Source organism: Esox lucius, chromosome 20 (genome assembly GCF_011004845.1).
Source record: "Esox lucius isolate fEsoLuc1 chromosome 20, fEsoLuc1.pri, whole genome shotgun sequence".
Classification (NCBI taxonomy): Eukaryota; Metazoa; Chordata; class Actinopteri; order Esociformes; family Esocidae; genus Esox; species Esox lucius.
The window spans coordinates 32,903,841-32,923,256 of record NC_047588.1 but is presented as its reverse complement, the minus strand read 5'-3'; the positions used below and the strand labels follow the sequence as shown (position 1 = coordinate 32,923,256).

Genomic DNA, 19,416 nt, shown 5'->3' with positions numbered 1-19,416 from the left:
ACTAGTAAGTTCCCCTACAATAGAAACAATAGGAACAGTCTTTAAAAACTCTGACATCCACGCCACCCTGTAAACCCTTGAAACTAGGTTAACAGCTTGTCTTTTTTCTTCCAAACAAAATGGACTTTACAGGCTACAGTGACTTTACTATAACAATAACCTCAGTTGCTCTAGTTGAGACAGCAGCATCGTGCTCAGAATCCCACTGCTGCCTGGCTTCTGAAGCTAAGCATGGTCCTGGTCAGTCCTTCTGAAGCTAAGCGTGGTCCTGGTCAGTCCTTCTGAAGCTAAGCGTGGTCCTGGTCTGTCCTTCTGAAGCTAAGCGTGGTCCTGGTCAGTCCTTCTGAAGCTAAGCGTGGTCCTGGTCAGTCCTCCCTGTAGCTAAGCATGGTCCTGGTCAGTCCTTGGAGACCACAGGAAGTGGTGTTGGAGGGCCAGGGACACTTTTACCTCAGAACGACCGTGGCAGTGAAGGGGACATTGCACTGTTTAAGTTGCTTGGATGTTTAACGGGTCTCCTAACTGTCTGTGGTCACTAAAGATCACTTTGCTCTCAATTCTTCAATCTGGTCCACATATATCATGGCCACCTAATCTTCCACAGGCTCCAATTTTCAAATATATCCCCCCTTCTCACCCTGTAACCAAAACAAATTCCTATAGGTACTAAATGTATGCCGGTTGCTCTGGATAAGATTGTCAGCTAAATGGTTAAATAGTTTATAACGCTGCACAGAAATATATGTAATAATGTTGCTCGTCACAAGCGTGTTGACCTGGTGTCCTGTTGACCGGACGTCTGTCTGAGTGACGTTGGTAGCCACACATCTCTCAGCGAAACTATGGCGGGTTGCGTAGATTCTCTAGGCCTCTCTCGAACTGTGCCATGTCACGGTACAGTGGTAACATTTACTGGCCTACACCAGAGTTCAGTATCCACCTTCACTCTTCACGTCACGTCAGTTCGCCTGATTCCCTCTGCTTCCTGCGTGTGAACGGGACACCGCTGTCAATAAAAGCCTTGCAAAAAAACATCAAAATAGTGAAAGTAAAAAGAGTGACTGTCCACTCTCCTTTAAAACAACCACAACAAGACTTTGATGGCATTCTTGGAATTAAAGGCAAGTGAAAGAGTGAGTGAAGTTGAGTGTGTTGTTTTTCTGTTTATTGTGTAGTGAATGGGTGAATTAGGTTTACACCACATAGGCTAATAAAACCATGTAAACAAACTTCAGGACTTTAGCTTTACACCACATATTAAAACCATGTAAACATACTTCAGGACATTAAGTTTACACCACATATTAAAACCATGTAAACAAACTTCAGGACATTAAGTTTACACCACATATTTAAACCATGTAAACACACTTCAGGACATTAAGTTTACACCACATATTAAAACCATGTAAACAAACTTCAGGACATTAAGTTTACACCACATAATAAAACCATGTAAACAAACTTCAGGACATTAGGTTTACACCACATAATAAAACCATGTAAACAAACTTCAGGACATTAGGTTTACACCACATATTAACACCATGTAAACAAACTTCAGGACATTAAGTTAACACCACATATTAAAACCATGTAAACACACTTCAGGACATTAAGTTTACACCACATATTAAAACCATGTAAACAAACTTCAGGACATTAAGTTTACACCACATAATAAAACCATGTAAACAAACTTCAGGACATTAGTTTTATACCACATTATAAAACCATGTAAACAAACTTCAGGACATTAGGTTTACACCACATATTAAAACCATGTAAACAAACTTCAGGACATTAGGTTTACACCACATATTAAAACCATGTAAACAAACTTCAGGACATTAGGTTTACACCACATATTAAAACCATGTAAACAAACTTCAGGACATTAGGTTTACACCACATAATAAATACAGCTCTGGAAAAAATTAAGAGACCACTGGCCCATTTACTTTCCTTTCCAAAAAAGTTGAAAAGGAAGGTTTTGAGTGAGGAACAGATGCGTTCAATTTGCAGTGGTCTCTTAATTTTAACCCTTCTGTTCCTTACATATAACCTTCCTTTTCCAATTTTTTGGAAAGGAAAGAAAAAGGTGCAGTGGTTTCTTCATTCTTTCCAGAGCTGTACACATAAACATGGCTCCCCTGACTCTGTACATCCATTATAATTTGGACATTGATAACAGGAAATGTCCTACAGAAATGTAGAGCTTGTGAAAGAAAATGAGTAATTATTGTCATTTTGAGTTTGTAACATCCCTGGGCACCAACAGAGGTGAAGTTGGATACAGCAATGTAGCTGCAGGACACAGAGCAATTTAAAAGTGAGTCTCTCTCTCTCTCTCTCTCTCTTGCTCTCTCTCTCTCTCTCTGTCTGTCTCTGCTTTCTCTTTCAGTTGGTCAGTTGGTCAGTTTGTCTCATGTTGCCAAGGTAACAGAAATGGATCAGTGAGTTATGCTCAAGTGACTAGTAACCATGTATTGCATCAGTATTGTGATGCAGAGGAAATCGGTGTTCAAACCTTGGTCGTCACGTCAGAATCAGTAGTCTGGGGATGGGGATTAAGAAGGTACTGTGTATTTTTAGGTTTTTGTCATTCATCAGATGTTGACAGTATATGACCTAATATATTAACAATGCCTGGCTGTAGACCTGTTTTTGCCTGCTCTTATTGGTCTCCCATTGGTATTTCATCTCTTATTTCATCTGAACTCATGTTTGATCAGCACAGCACCCGGCTGTAAAATAATACAAAACCTCTCTTTTCACTGTTTCCAATCGCCTTCCCTTCTGACAGTTATAGATTCGGCCAAACGATCAGTGAATGACAAATGCATCGGATCATCGGTTCTGAGGGTTGTGATGTCTTGTCTGTAGGAGAGAGAAGGAGGTTTTCGGACTAACAGGATTCCAGCGTCAGGGTCCACTTCCTTTCCTTCCAACAGAATACCTAGTTAGTTCCCTCTCCTTTTTCACTTAGGGTTTTTACTTCTTCTCCCTCCGTCCTCTGAAATACACTGGTGTTTTTTTTTTTGTTTTTTTTTTAAAGGCCCATACTTTGTGGGCACTTATGCGTGCCAGCTGGTATGGAACTAATCTGAGCGGAGCTATTTCTCATTAAAGGAGGGCCTCTTTGGGAGGCGTGCCGGTGTGTGGACAGGGACAGGGGAAAGAGCTGTCTCTTTCTACAGATGGGCTGCATTTTGTGGTGGGCAGAAATAACTCCCTGACAGTTTTATTGCAGTCCTGGACTTCAGGCCTGAGTTGAAGAGCACAGAGCCTTTGTGCAAACGCCACTGATATACTGTGGAGGAATGTTTCACCAGGCTCCTCTGATTGGCTTGATGTCTCATCCGCTCCTAGAAACACGCCCCAGTTGGTTCCAAGCTAGGACTTTGATAAGGAGAATCACTGTGGTTGTAGCGTGATGTACATTCAGTGGGCCGATAACAGGGGCTTTCTCGCCAGTGATAGAGACTGGCCCGGAGTGATGAACATTTGACTTTGTGGTTTCATTATTTTCTGTAGAAACGCAGTAATTAACCAACACAACACAAGCGGATTGGTGTCGTACTGTCGAGATTTAAAACACAGTAAATGTCTGACCGGGAAACACACACTGACGATGTGCAGTTGACCACGGGACTTGAAAGCTGCAGTGGGGAGCCTGTGAAGAGGGACCTCACATCACTGTCCTTCATGTCTAGCACCCGGGGATTACAGGAAGTCAGCTGTTTCAAGATCCCACTTCTAACCTCTGACTCATCCTTTGATTTCACCCATGCGTGTTGTCGACCCACGTGCGGAGTAGCGATCTGGCCATCCCTTTAACCGCATGACATCACAGTGATGGCGGGAGCTTGGTGCTGACAGCCAGACACTGAATCTGGACCACGTCTGATCCCGGATCGACTCTGCCCGCTGGATCTTATTCTCCAGCCGTTTCTCCAAACCCAGGGGTTGCTCGTGGTTTCGACAACCGTTTTATTCCCTTTGTCGCGTCTTCCCGTTCGCGCTACAAGGGAAAGGCATGGTGTGCTGAGTAATCGTGCACGCTAAACACAGTGCGCTACATTTCTGGCCCATGTATCGCAGAGCCGTGTGTCATTGTGTCTGTGTGTGTTGTCCTCACTTCACTGCCTGCCCTGTGCATCTACCCTGTGGATGTTGATTGATGCCAGTCGGCTAACTGGAACACACAGGAACCAGCCGAAGGAATCTGTGTTCTGATCTCCGCTATAGGATAGAATGTGTCCGGATCTGTTTCCTCCCCTCCGGCGCGGAACACTCATATCCTCATGGAATGACGGAATAGCGTCCATGTGTTCCATTATAATGGAGATGTGTGGAGAACAAAGGGAGTTCTACTGCCCTGGATTGTAGTGATGGTTGACTTTGTCTTCTCGGGGTGACACATCATCCTCTTCTGCAGATGTAGGTCATATTTACTGACTGGCCCCAGGCGCACACACACATACATACACTGTTGAGGGAAAGGCCTTTATCACTGATTATTACTGATTCTTCTTATTATTATTATAGCAGAAAAAGGGCTAGACTGGGCTGGACTAGACTGTTCTGGACTGTACTGGACTAGACTGGACTGGACTAGACTGTTCTGGACTGTACTGGACTAGACTGAGATGGACTGTACTGGACTAGACTGGGCTGGACTAGACTGTTTTGGACTGTACTGGACTAGACTGAGCTGGACTGTACTGGACAAGACTGGGCTGGGCTAGACTGTTCTGAACTGTACTGGACTAGTCTGGGCTGGACTGTACTGGACTAGACTGTTCTGGACTGTACTAGACTGGGCTGGACTGTACTGGACAAGACTGGGCTGGGCTGGACTAGACTGTTCTGGACTGTACTGGACTACACTTGGCTGGACTGGACTGTACTGGACTAGACTGGGCTGGACTAGACTGTACTGGACTGGACTGTACTAGGCTGGACTAGACTGTACTGGAGTACACTGGGTTGGAATGGACTGCGCTGTACTGGGCTGGACTGTTCTGGACTTGACCTCGCTGTACTGGTCTAGAATAGGCTGGACTAGACTGGCCTGGCCTGGACTGGACTGCACCGGGCTGAACTGGACTGGACTAAACTGGGCTGGACAGGGCTGGACTGGACTATAATGCTATACTGGGCTTGCCTGAGCTGGACTAGACCAGGCTGGGCTGGGCAGTATTAAGTAACATTATAGACATTATGTGAGAGACATCGGCCCTTAACCCTGTATTTGTGTGTGTTTATTATTATTAACACTGATCCCTGTGAGGACAGTAGTGCAAGTTCACATGGACTTTAAATGTCACCAGTCCACTTCTTAAGTGTTAAGTTTAGACAAAACATTACATTTGTAATTAGCGTTAAGGTGAGGTTAAGGGTTAGGCCAGGGGTCTCCAAACTATTCCACGGAGGGCTGAGTGTCTGCAGGTTTTCGCTCTCTCCTTGTATTTGATTGACTAATTAGGTTACTAATTGGTTCGTTTCTACCCTCACCTGGTTTCTTAGGTGTGAACTGGGAACCAATTTATAGGAAAAACCAAAAACCAGCAGACACATGGCCCTCCGTGGAATGGTTAGGCAATCTTGTTTTGGTCCCTACAAGGACAGTAAAACGTGTATACGTATACGTGTGTCTGTGTGGGATTGCGTTTCTGTAAGGGGGTAAGGGATTGTCTGACTATCTGCTGATTGAATAGCAATGTGTGGCATGTGTGTTTGATATGCGGTCGTGTGTGTGTGTGTGTGTGAGTGAGGAAGAGGTTGAGGGGTTCTGTTAGACCTTAAGAGCGGTGGCTGGCATGTGTCAGGAAGAATCTGTGTATCTGTGTGCCCACAGAACTAGCAGACAGCACACACACATACACACACACACACACATACACGCACAAACACACCGAGACACAATCCTTTGCAGACCTTTTCGGCTGAGAAGGGATTTAGCCTGTGGCTGAAGACAGTGATCAATGGATGTCTGTTGCTGTGCTGAGAATCCCAAGCATATGCCCCGTCCAGCATGTAGCTTTCAGCTTGTGTGTTTCTCACCGTTCTGAATGAAATTAGAGGCAGCTGTTTGTATAGACAGAGCCCTGAGACGTGAGAGGTTTTAAGGAACAACATTGGACTGTTCCATGGTCTGTGTTTCCAATTCATAATCTCACATACACATGCACACACACACACCCACACACACACACACACAGACACACAGTCACACTAAGCAGTAACATTCACGGATAAATCAGTCTCTCCAGCACCACAATGATGGGAACGGCTATGGAAGTTTAATGTCGTCTCAGGTGTCTTGTGTGGCTTTTGAGCAGCGTGTCACAATGTTGTTTTACCACAAGGCAAAGACTTATTCGCAGGGCCTCTGCCGCGGCGGTGCGGTGTGTGGGAATCCGGTGTGTGTGACAGACAGAGACAGAGAGTGAGAGGACAGGGGTCATCTGAGGTCACTTTGGCTTGATGAAGGAGGGAAACATAAATATTGTGGTCCAGGGACATACGATCGGAACACAGGAAGCAGAGAGGTCATTGGTGATGTTTCACTGAATACCATCGTAGAAGTCATCAGTGGGAGAGAGAAATGGCAAGTGCAGAGCGAGTGAGAGAGTGCAGGAGAGTGAGAGAGGATTAGAGAGTGTAGGAGAGTGAGGGAGGATTGGAGAGTGCAGGAGAGTGAGAGAGGATTGGAGAGTGCAGGAGAGTGAGAGAGGATTGGAGAGTGTAGGAGAGTGAGGGAGAATTGGAGAGTGCAGGAGAGTGAGAGAGGATTGGAAAGTGCAGGAGAGTTAGAGTGGATTGGAAAGTGCAGGAGAGTGAGAGAGGATTGGAGGGTGCAGGAGAGTGAGAGAGGATTGGAGAGTGTAGGAGAGTGAGAGAGGATTGGAGAGTGCAGGAGAGTGAGGGAGGATTGGAGAGTGCAGGATAGTCAGAGAGGATTGGAGAGTGCAGGAGAGTTAGAGTGGATTGGAAAGTGCAGGAGAGTGAGAGAGGATTGGAGAGTGTAGGAGAGTGAGAGAGAATTGGAGAGTGCAGGAGAGTGAGAGAGGATTGGAGAGTGCAGGATAGTGAGAGAGGATTGGAGAGTGCAGGAGAGTGAGAGAGGATTGGAGGGTGCAGGAGAGTGAGAGAGGATTGGAGAGTGCAGGAGAGTGAGAGAGGATTGGAGGGTGCAGGAGAGTGAGAGAGGATCGGAGAGTGCAGGAGAGTGAGAGAGGATTGGAGAGTGAGAGAGGATTGGAGAGTGAGAGAGGATTGGAGAGTGTAGGAGAGTGAGTCAGTGAGCGTGAGGTAGAGCGGGAGGGAAAGACCTGGCGAAACCCTCCGAGAGTCAGTTGAGTGAGGTAAGTTTGGGAGAGGGACTGCTAGAGGTGAAGTCTGTGACAGAAAGAGAAAACTGAAAATGTAGAGAGAGAAAAATAGGGCAAGAAAGTGAGAGGACGCATGTCAAAAAATTGATTAAGAGTTTGGGGCTATGAGAGAGAGGGAATGGTTTTGAGAGACAGGAAGGGAGGGGGGGTAAGCCCTATTCGTATGTTTGTCTGTCTGTATCAGTGATGCAGCTTTTGCTGAGTCAGGGTGGATACAGTGTAAGTCTGCAGCATGTACCCAGTGGTACATAATACCTCCACCGCCGGCTTGTGTCTGCTAGACTGGAGTCACTGCACTGCTCAACGCTGCCACACGTTGGTGAGACAGGGAACAGCAGACGAGATTCAGTGCCGGGATGAGAAAGTCGCAACAGTTCCTGATGAGAAAGCCTAGGAGGGAAGTAATTAAATCTGCCCGAGAGGCCTCACAACAGTACCCCGCCGCAACGATTCCTGTTCTTTTGGAAACCCTATTGCCTTTTCACTGCAACATTGCAAATTGACTCGGTGTGGCTACTTTTTGGCAAGCTACCCTGTTTTGTCTGGCTTTAGAGCACAAGCTAGTCAGTATAGGAGTAACAGAAGGATAGGATCTCTATGGTAGTAGTGGCTTCGCACGATGGTGGCAAAAGGAGGCAGATGGAGTCTGCTGTATCAGCAGGAAAACTCCAGTGTTCTTTAACTCCTCACAGATGTGCTGCTCTGAACCTCGGCCTCCTTTCCTTCAGCCTTACTTCCCCCCAACTGGCCCACAGCAACTAGTTAAGCTATTACTGGTTCGACATTAATGAAATGTGACCGAATATGCTACTGAAAGGATGCAGTTCACAGGCTTGTGATGATGAGATGATGTTATGAGTAAAACTGCAAAGTTCAAAGAAGAAACTGGAACCATTGGAAACAATAGACCGTGACGATAGCTAAGAGTCCTTCACAATCTTTTGGCCTGAATTAAAGTCTTTGCTTGGTTATCCATTTTCCCTTGAGTCATTGATGTGGAAAAGTACCACAGCTGTGTGTGACTGTAAACTGATCTTTCTTTTCTTTCTGTCTTTTTCCCTATCCCTTCAGAGAAACTCTACAACTCAAGTGGACGAGAGCTAAGGAGAGCCCTGTTTTCCCTCAAGCAGATTTTTCAGGTAATTTTTCCCTTCTGCACTTCTGAGCAGCAGCCTAAGAATGTTGGATAAATACAGCACCTTTTGTGTACCAAAGGCTCTTGTTTATCACTGGCTATTACACATTGTCCCATATGACCCAACTCACGCTCACACACACACACGCACACATATTATACACACATCAGCTTCACAGTAAAGAGCTCTTTTTTACACACACACACAGTAACACACCCGCACACAATATGCACCAACAAATATGCATAGACTCTCACACACGCACACACAGACCCACAAACACACACACACACACCCACGCAGGTCATAGTAAATCATCATACAAACACAACACCACAGAGGTGTCCACTGACAGCGGACTGTCTCCGTGGCAGTCACAGTTGACTTGGCTGTCCGGGTCTGTCCTTGGCCAGTGGCTTCACACACTGGGCCTGGCAAGGACTCATCAGCCACAGCCGAGGCTGGAGAGGGTGTCAACCATCACCTCAGAAGACAGTCGGAAGGAAACCAGAGTGATGCCGGGTGTCATGGTGGACTGCAACGACTGGGTTGGGTGGAAGCAGGGAGGCCGCAGGGACGCCGCAGGGACGCCGCAGTCGCACGAGTCCAACGCACCAGAGTTACCTCTCCCCGAAATGGATCCGAATGGGGCGCGTATCTGTCGGCCGACGCAGGTCCATACCCAAACCTTATCGCAGTGTTTCCATTCCAGCCTGGTTGTGTCTGGTTGTGAGTACACACTTGCAAACACAGTGGCTCTGCCAAATGACTGGAGACTCCATCATTGATTCATGTAGAAGCTGTGCTGAGAACTCCAGTGTGTGTCCCGACGGGGGCAGCATGTCTGATCCCCATACAGAGCGCATGCCTCTATCCCCACCTGAGCGCAACCTTAAACACTCCAAAGCCCGCTGACCCCCCCACGCCCCGCGCGCACTTAAATTACGAAGCCGTCGACAGGTGTGAGAGACACAGGTGTTTTCTTCATCTTGGGGGAAGAACATAAAGTACGTGGAAGGCAAGCGGACAAGCAGACAAGAGGCCCCGCAAGAAGAACTGTGCTGTAACGCGTCGAAATAGGATATGAACCCAGCAGAACCATGTGAACGTCACAGTACCATTCACACAGTATTTCAGGATTGTGACATGTGTTCTTCATTGCATTCCTTGTCCAAGTATCAAAGCACTGCATCGGTGGTCTTAGTTGTCCAATTCAATATTGTACCAAATTTTTATTGTATTAATTCCTTGAATTTCACATGTATTTACAAAGGCTTGGATAAACAGTCCACAAAAATGTCCCTTTTCATTTAGCTACCCCAAGGCCTTACGATATTAGAAAATTGGACAGGCTTCCAGTGAAACTTTGTGTGGTTACATCAAAGTGAAAATGAATAGCGTTGGTCTCCCCATGGCTTCTAAGGCAAAATGCTAACTTTCCAAACAACTTCTCAAATGCCACTCCTTTTTCTATATAGGGTGCTACGTTTGACATAGGCCTTATAGGGCTCTGTTTATTATAAGTGAACTAGGGAATAGGGTTTCCGTTTGGGACACGGACTCAGACAGGAGCCCGCTGTTCAAAAATATGTTTATCCAATTCAACCAATTAGATTAGAGGTAATGATGTTATTGTAAGGTAATAATCACAGCTTTGTGGGAGGGTTCTCCATCCAAGTTCAGCAGACACATTTTTTACATTAAATTTCAATCCGGGGGAGCATTTTCCTTGCCAGCATTAATTACGTCATATACACAACATTAAAACTTAAATAAATACATTTTTAATTTATATTTTGTTCGACTTAGTAATATATATATATATATGTAAAATGTATGTTGATATAAGGTGAAGTGAGGTATGGGAATAGCCTGGTCCAAGTCCGTATGTGGGCTATATCATAGATGGCCTAGACTCAGCTACTATTTCACCTATAAGACTGGACAACCTTGACGCAAAGACGTCGGTAAGTGTCTGAACCCAATGATTCCACATCCCATAAACCAGGATCGTCTTAAAGCGGATGGGTTTTATGGTCTGGATGTGTGTGGGGTTACCACCAGATCTGCAATGTGTGGTCACCGCTCGCTCATGCTTCAAGTTGGTCCGTGTCAACCCATTCATTAAACGGGGACAGCAGGGACTCTTAGCGCCTCTCTGTCACTAATTGGATGAGCTCTTAATGTTAGCCCACAACAGGCACTTAGCAACCGATGTTTAAGGTAGCTACAAAACACCGGGTTGCCATGAGAACAGGAAATTAGGTGCTTGGAGCATGCTGGGTAATTTGTCCCTTGTGAAAGTAACGCACAACATAGACTAACTTGCTGTCAGGGAAATATGTGTGGTCAAGGATAGCATAAATCTCTGTAATGAAATCTAGTGCATACAGGGCAGTACCTGCACTGATTCTTACTGGAAAAAAATAATAACCCTGTGGATGAAAACACAAGAGACCTACAAGGGCTCTTAAAGGCCCACCGTCTTTATAGATTTGCAGTGTAAATAAACCACACTCATATAACTTCCTAATGCCAAGCCCAGTCATGCAAACGCATACACAGCATGACTATATTCCTTACATGGTACGCCACTAGGGCAGTGATTAGGAAATAACTCATTCACTGAAGCACAGCAACAACCTGTGGTCCATGTGTTGGCTGTGTGTGGTGACGGAGATGGACTGAGCCTGACCCGCATAGTGCCCTATTCCTTTATAGTGCGCTACTTAGTGCCAGGCCTAGGGCGTGCCATTTGGGACACATTAAACAATAAAAGCTATCAAACCAAAATGTCCAGACTGCTGGAATTTATTTGCTTGTTTTTCGATATAATTTAGTTGACTGTTAACAATATGTAAATGGACTCGCAGTGTATTTCAATTGGACGAAAAGTATCGTAGACAAAACCAAGAATCCTAGATGTAAGTCCACCTACACGGTTCGGTCGGTCAACTCCGAACCTGCGTCAGCATGTTCAGTGGGTCCAACCTGAGGTACCATTTGAGACCCAGTCGAAGCATCAGTGAGTCAGGCTGAAAGTGCTTCTCTCTCCTCCCCAGGATGACAAGGATCTGGTCCATGAGTTTGTGGTGGCTGAAGGACTCACGTGTCTAATCAAGGTCGGAGCTGAGGCAGACCAGAACTACCAGAACTACATCCTCAGGGGTACGTACAGACCAGCAGTACCACACACACACACACACACAGCTCTGTCTCTCTCCCTCTAACCCCCTGTACTCCCCACTCCCTATGTATAACCTTGCCTGCATGGCAGTCATGGATGGTATCAATCACCGTGGTGACATGTTGGGTTATGCCAGTCTCCGTGAACCTACCCAGGACCACCACATATGTTTACATGTCTAGTTCAAATAAATGGTTCAGCTTGGTGTTGACTCAAGCACACACGGGCTCACACACACGGGCTCACGCGCACGCACGCACACGCACACACATTCAAAGTTACTAGCACATATGCTAACGATGTGTCCTACGCCACTGTGCAGATTTGGCCAACCAGGCAGGCAGCTCGTTGTTTATATATCTGTCCCTCGTCGGGGGACTGTGAACATGTGACAACAGTCTGTGTGCGTGCGTGTTGAAGTGCATGTGTGTGTGTCTGCGTGTGTGTGTTACTCGTCCAGGCTGAGACCTGGCTGGGTTATGAATGTGATGGTCTGGGATTTTGGAGAGGTGAACACCTCTGACTACAAGGTCAGCCAGCCTTTAACAGACGCCAGTCTTGAAGAGATTCCACGGCAACGGACCAGGTCACGCGTGGTTAGGAGCCCAAGAAAAGTCCTGGCAGGATGTTACAGACCGTAAAATACATGTTCCTCCTCTTACTCCATCCCTCTATGGCAAAGCACAAATCTACATATTCTTTCTATTCTCTCACAGTCTTTTTATTATTATTCCAATTCATTTAGCCCGGACTAGAGCCTAAACAATAAAAGCAACACAAAAACAACTTTTGAATGTCTGACTGCCAGACATTCAAAAGTTGCTTAAGAAGGTAGTTTTGATATAATTTATAGTATCTTAACTGTTACAATATTTGAATGTGCTCCCAGTGCATTTGTTCAATGTACCAAAAGACAAAACCAACCATTCCTGATGTATCTCCTCCTACACTGTGCAAGCAATCAACTTCGAACCTGCGTTCAAATATTCAGCTGGTCCAACTTAAAGTACTTACATAAAAAAAATTATACTGTATTTATTTTTATAATTATAAGTGTTTCCAATATGCATAATTGAATATGGCTACAGATGTTTCCATTCAAAATGAACACATTTTCTTGGCTAATCAAGCAGCGATATCAAGTTAAAAGCTTTATGGCTATACTGACTTAAAACTCCAGTGAATGTCTGTTAACCATTGACTATTTTAATTGGTTTAAATTGCATAGAGTTCATTAACCCTTATACTGTATCTCTTGAACTGTTTGAGGTGTAGAGACCAAACCAACTTTGTTTCACATATCCCAAAACAAATGCTTTAGGGTTTATTGGTTATATGTATAAATAAGCCTTATTTGCTTAATTTGTGCTTAAATAACCCTAAAAAAAAAAAACTTTAAAGCTAGAGAGAGGAAACCATCTTTGTTTAAGATGTTTAGGCAGTTCTAACTTTAAAAAACGTATTCATCCATTGACTAGAATTGTACTTATTAGTCAGATTTATATGACTGGAGTTAAGTGCAAGGTTTGGGATTTTGTTAACACTTAATAATTAGTTAACAATTATAACGGATCTGTAAAGTGTTCCATATTACCTAGCATTTCACATTTGCAAGGTAAGGGAAAAAACCTCAATGCCAACCCCTCTCCAAGGGCCCTGTCTTCTCTGTGGCGGCCTCAGGGTGGTGGTTTGGGAGGAATGGGCGCAAGAGGTCGTGACCCAGGCAGTGCAACATCTAGGGCTGTGGGTTAGGTGAGGCCCCCTTCCTCCTGCTGCCTCGTGGCGGCCTACTCTTCCTCAGCCTCGGCCCTATAGTGTGGTGTTACCAAATATATTTTACTGGGATAATGTACAAGGAACCTCGCTGACTCTTCCTCTCATGTTATTTCTGTATATATAAATATATTAATAATATAATATATATAGTATAATAATATACAGTATATACAGTAATACAGCTAGCAATTTTTATACACATTTTATTAACGTTTGCAAATGAAAATTGCCATCAAGTTAATGTGTCTGCTTGATGATGGTTGCAGAGTTATTTCCTACTGAATATTTACCGGTTTCAGCAATGTCTTCACATTTCCAGGCATCTGTAGTGTAACTCAGTATTTGCTCACTATTTGACCGGTTATTGAATTTTAATTTGTTAATGGTTAATAATGTATTCATCATTTATTTAATAATCCTATATAAAGTAAGGATGAATCATTTAAACCCGTTACAAATGGGACCTAATTATGTTGTGTTTAATCACAGTGGGTTTTTGGTCTCTGGTCTCTGAAGCAGTCAGACAGATAAATCCCACGGGTTCCTTGTCAGTGTACAGAGCCTGGGAGATGCAAAACGTGGTAAAAGAGCGAGACAGGCTCCTCTGAATCATAACGGTGTTTGCTACAACAAAATGCTGTCCATCTTGCATTTGCTCTGTTTAATTCTCATTTATTCACCACTTTGTTGAGTACTTGAGTTTGCATTGAGGAGGCTGTTGCTCTTGCATTCAATTTCTTCATCTACAACCACCCCCCACCCCAGTTCCTTCTCTTCCCATATGTCTGCCATTGTTACCATGGCCACGAAAACACCATACTCTTGCTCTCCCAATCCCAAAAGCCCGTTTAACCTGCTTCAACTCCTGACCTGTTTTCTCATGACCAGCTGAGGAAATCTAGGGTGTACATCATTTCCCCTCTCCAAACACCAGCACACATGTTGGACGACACAAACACACCCAAACACTCCCTCTCTCTCTCTCTCTCTCTCTCTCAATAGTTTGAGTTTGTGGGTCAGACATGGTGTTTGGATATGCCTGCTTTAACACTGATCATCTCTGAGAATACTTCTGTCCAGGAGATTCCCTTGTGAGGAGTAAATAAGATCCCTGAGATCTCTCTGTCTCTCTCACACACACACACACACACACACAAACACACACAAACGCACGTATAGCACCCAGAGATACAAACATGCACACACCGACACACACACACACACACACACACACACATGACCAAGCAATACTAACAGCCAAGTACAACAGGCGTCCGGGCCAAATATAAATCATTATTTTTGTATAAAGCGTTGCTTATACTTACCCGATACGCTTAGGCTGTAAACACTGTTCACGTTTCGAGTTTCTCTGTGCTTCAGCTCAAGGCCAGAGCACCAAAATCCTGGAATGGAGCTTCTTTTACCCCAGCCCTCTGGAGTGTGTTTAAACCTCCTGGCCAAAACACTCAGAACCCTGGGAGAATTGGGAGCAGAGTGCCAGTGTGGTAGATGAAGAAGACAGGCACAGCCCTTTGTCCATACAACCCCTCCACTGCTGCGGGCAGTGGCAGTGGCATGACCACAGGAACCGGAAGGTTCTCTACAAGCCCACCACCCATTATCTCCACCAGGCCAGTTCAACAGTCCGTGTGGGGAGGGTGATAATCAGTCCAGCACCAGGCCGGGCCTTTTCACCGTGGCCGGGCCTTTTTCACGTGTGACATGTTTATTACCTGCATGTTGAAATTCAAACGTTGCGTCTGTGGATATGGTTTTGAATGTCAGCGCAGGCAGTTAGGATGTAAGACAGAACATGACAGTGACTTTTAATGCTGTGGTTTGGAAACGGGAGGACACCTGTATCTTCAGAGGTCAGATTTTAAACACCAGTGTTTACTTTTCTATCATCCTGTTTAGAGAGACCCTCTTTTCTATCCTCCTGTTTAAATCTACCAGACCCTCTTACCCATAACTCTGGCATTGCATTCTTATCTAAAACTGTAACTGAATGACAAAAACTATTCTACACTCATAAAATCAGTAGGGGGTCAGTGATTTCACCAGTTACTGAGATGGTTCTTCCACTTCTGCTTTGTTTTGATAAATGACTAAAATGTAAATGTTTATTAAGTCTTCCATAGTGGGAAGGTCGTGGGTGATGAAAAAATTCCAACGTTTTGAGATCCTCCCTCTGTCTAGATTCCAATAGGAATGACTGGTCACTTCACAGACCAGCGTGTTGGGGCTTACAGGTCAGATGTGCCTAGATTTAGATTTCCTTAGAAAAGATACAGAATGTGGTCATTGAGATTACATTGATTTGAAATGTCCGCTTAGGCCGTCTCTTGGTGAGGCCTCTGGGAATATGCGTTTCAGAATGCAACAACCATGTTTGTCCCTAATAACGGGTGGGTGCCTTTTCATACAGAGAAATATGCAAACGCGTCTTCACGCCAAGTTAAAGCCACACCCAATGAAATTACAAATGCGTTTAAGACGTTTAACGAGGGTTACAGAAAAGTGTTTAGTTATGTGTTTGGAGCCTAAACACTTGGTTTTACTGTGTAGTTGGCCCCTGACACCTGGCTCCCATGCAGTGCTGAGGTGGACTGACTCTTGGGCGGCCCTGCTTGTTGTAAACCCGGGGGACAGAGGAGTGCTGGCTAGCCTTCAGTGGGAACCGTGGACGGGACTGAGGTCACTGTTACGGAGGTTACTGGGTCATCTGGTCCCCAGCACACATCCTAATCTCTCTCTGCACGCACACACGCACTCTCCCTCACTTCTCTCTCCCTCCACGCACACACACACACACACACACACGCACTCTCACTCACTTCTCTCTCCCTCCATGCACACACACACACACACACGCACTCTCACTCACTTCTCTCTCCCTCCACACGCACACACACACACACATGCACTCACTTTGCTCTCTCTCCACAAACACATGTGGTAAACCTCTCTTCTCTCTCGCACTACACAGATGCACATCTTAACCCAAACTCTCCCTCTATATATATTTACACACACCCTAACCTTAACAGTTTTCTCTACACACATGCTAACCCAAATTGTCTTTCTTTCCGTCTCTCTACAAATACACAAGCGCTAACCCTTATTTTTCTGTCTTTCTCTACACAGACACATATACACATGCACGCTAACCTTAGATTATCTTTCTACATATACACACACACTAACCTTAATGTCTCTTTCTCTGCACACGCACACACAGACACACACACACACACACTCAACCTAACCTTAAAGGGACAGAATCCTCGTAGAATCCGTTACTGTATGTTTACAAGTTGGAATTTAAACAAAAACATGACTTGTCTCCTTTTCCCTTTCCAAACAAGACCAGAATATTATTAGCTAGTGCAGGGGTGGGGGAGATTGCACTATGAGTGTCTAAAGCGAATATGAGGCAAATATCGCGCACACTGGTTACAATTCTGTAGAAAAAGATTTAAAACGTTAAGTTTAAACATTTCTTCTGGTCATTTGTGTTTGTAATCATGCTGCATACACATTCTGCTGACACATGCCCTTTTAATGTTCCTCTGTCTGTATATACACACACCAACACACACACACACGCAGACTTTACCCTGACCTATCTTTCACTCTCTACGCAACTAACTCAGTTTTTGCACACGCACACACACACACACACACCCATAAGCTAACCCCAACTCTGCTATGACCTTTGCCTTGACATTTTTGTGGAGTACCTAGAGGGAGGTGCCCTGTGGCCCCATGTGTGTGAGAGGTGGAAAAGGTCAGAGCAATCAACTCTGTTCATATTTAAGGCATTACTGAAGCAAAGTTAAAGTACAATGTAACTTTTTTGCAACTTGATGGCTTCTCACACAAAGTAGTTTAAGGGCCAAGAGAATCAGTAATCCATGGTTTAGTTTATTGAGCTTACAGTGGGTAGAATTTGCTGATGTTTACAAAGGCTGTTTAAAGAAAACTGAAGTTGTAAAAAAGTGAAATTGTTCTTTAATGTTACAAACTAGCAGAGTTAGTCTAATAAATACACTTCATGTTACCAATACATTTCACCAATACTAATTGTACATTTGAGAACTTTGAGTACAGTTACAGACTAGTTGGACAAAATGTTAGTCAAATGAAGCCAAATAAATGTGAGTTGCTTTTCTTGGACAGGACTTTTGTTGAACTTCTCAACATATAGGAACATTCCTCACACACCTATCATAGCAGCTGCAGTCCTGGCTACAGTATGTAGGAAGAATTTAAACACCTTCTCTCATTTTTAAACCCTATGAGGTAAGCCTCATACAGGACCTGAGTTCATGCAGTATCTGATTTATTTCAAATACCTGAGTTAGGCTGCAATGAAACCAGTTGAATAGGCCAAAACCAAGCAATCTGGAACTCCAGGCAGGCAAAATAAAAACGTTCAAAGTATTTTAAAGAAAACAAATACCATTTGAACCCTGCTACATCATGCAGATTACAGCGCATACTCTCAGTCTATGACAGGTGTATATCTATTGCTTACACAGACGAGGGGGAGTTATCTTGTGCTCTGTCCAAAAGTATTACCGTATCGAACAAGTTAAGCCCTAAAATTCATTATGAGCACTGTTTTTCTCTCTGACATTCTGCTCTTTGCATGTCAGTTGGCTGTAAAGAGGCTCAAGGACAACGCTGCTACCATTGTGAGATGCTTCTAATGTCACGCCTGTTACAGTCTGGTCGTAACTTAAAGCACCCTGACTTCCTTAGCAGAGATCCCGCTTCCTAAATAGCACCCTTTTACCCAACTGCCCTGGTCAAATGTAGTGGACCACATAGGGAATACATTTAGGGTGTAATTTGGGAAGCACACAGGAAGATGGGATTTAGTCCAGTGTTTCATTGCCTCCTAAATTGCCTGAGACTCGGAACACTGCTCCCAATACGGCCCTCCATCTTGTCTTTACTCGTCACAGGACAGCATCCCCTGTTCCTCACACAGTGGGATGTGAGAAAAACGTTGAGAGTGGACAGCAGAATGCCGTTTGGAGTGTTATACAGTAATACCATGGACCTACTCACACCAGCCTTAAAAACAGGTACCGTTTGGCAGAGCTTGTAGGGCTGCAATGATCACAATCTTTTTGTTATTCAGTGGCAACGAAGAAGAAACAAAGGGGACCAAAATATTCCGCCCTGCAAGAAACTGCTGTTATAGCTAATTGTTGTGTTTAAATCCTCACATACAGTAATGCCATATTACACCAAACCATCATATAATGTCATATTACACCTAACATCACATTATGTCATAGCAAATCATTACATAATGTCATGCCATGCCAAACCATCACGTCATACCACACCAAACCATCACACAATGTCATATTTCACCAAACCATCACATAATGTCATACCATTCCAAACCATCACACAATGTCATATTACACCAAACCATCACATAATGTCATACCAAACCATCACATAATGTCATACCAAACCAAACCATCACATAATGTCATACCAAACCATCACATAATGTCATACCAAACCAAACCATCACATAATGACATACCGTAAACCATAAACTGGTAATACCTAACATTCAAGTAACCCCATTTCTTACACTAATGACACATTGCCCAAATATATGTTTTTCCCTAAACCAAACCCCTCATCCGGAAATTCCATTTTCCCTGGTGGTGACAGATTTTTCAAGTTTCTTTCTTTCTTCTTTCTTTGTGGTACCATGTAGTCCCCACTAGTACACAATAATGTAGCAACGATTGCACATTGACACTCATATATACCATATGGTTTCCCTGAAAGGGTGGGTGGAAGAGAGCTACTGGGCTATTATGGTTCTGCGGCCCAGATCCCAGATTCCGTCCTGCGTTCTGAGCCGCGAGGGTATCACCAG

The 19,416-nt window shown here is 44.4% G+C and overlaps 1 protein-coding gene across 1 annotated transcript in view; it reads left to right on the top strand.

The window, feature by feature from the left end:
* The window catches only part of fhod3b (formin homology 2 domain containing 3b), a 139,789-nt gene that overhangs the window by 76,627 nt on the left and 43,746 nt on the right, over positions 1 to 19,416 (top strand). Inside the window, exons 4-5 of the mRNA XM_010884632.4 lie at positions 8,472 to 8,539; positions 11,599 to 11,704. Of these exons, the coding sequence (XP_010882934.2) occupies positions 8,472 to 8,539; positions 11,599 to 11,704 (174 nt within the window). The remainder of the gene's footprint in view (positions 1 to 8,471; positions 8,540 to 11,598; positions 11,705 to 19,416) is intronic.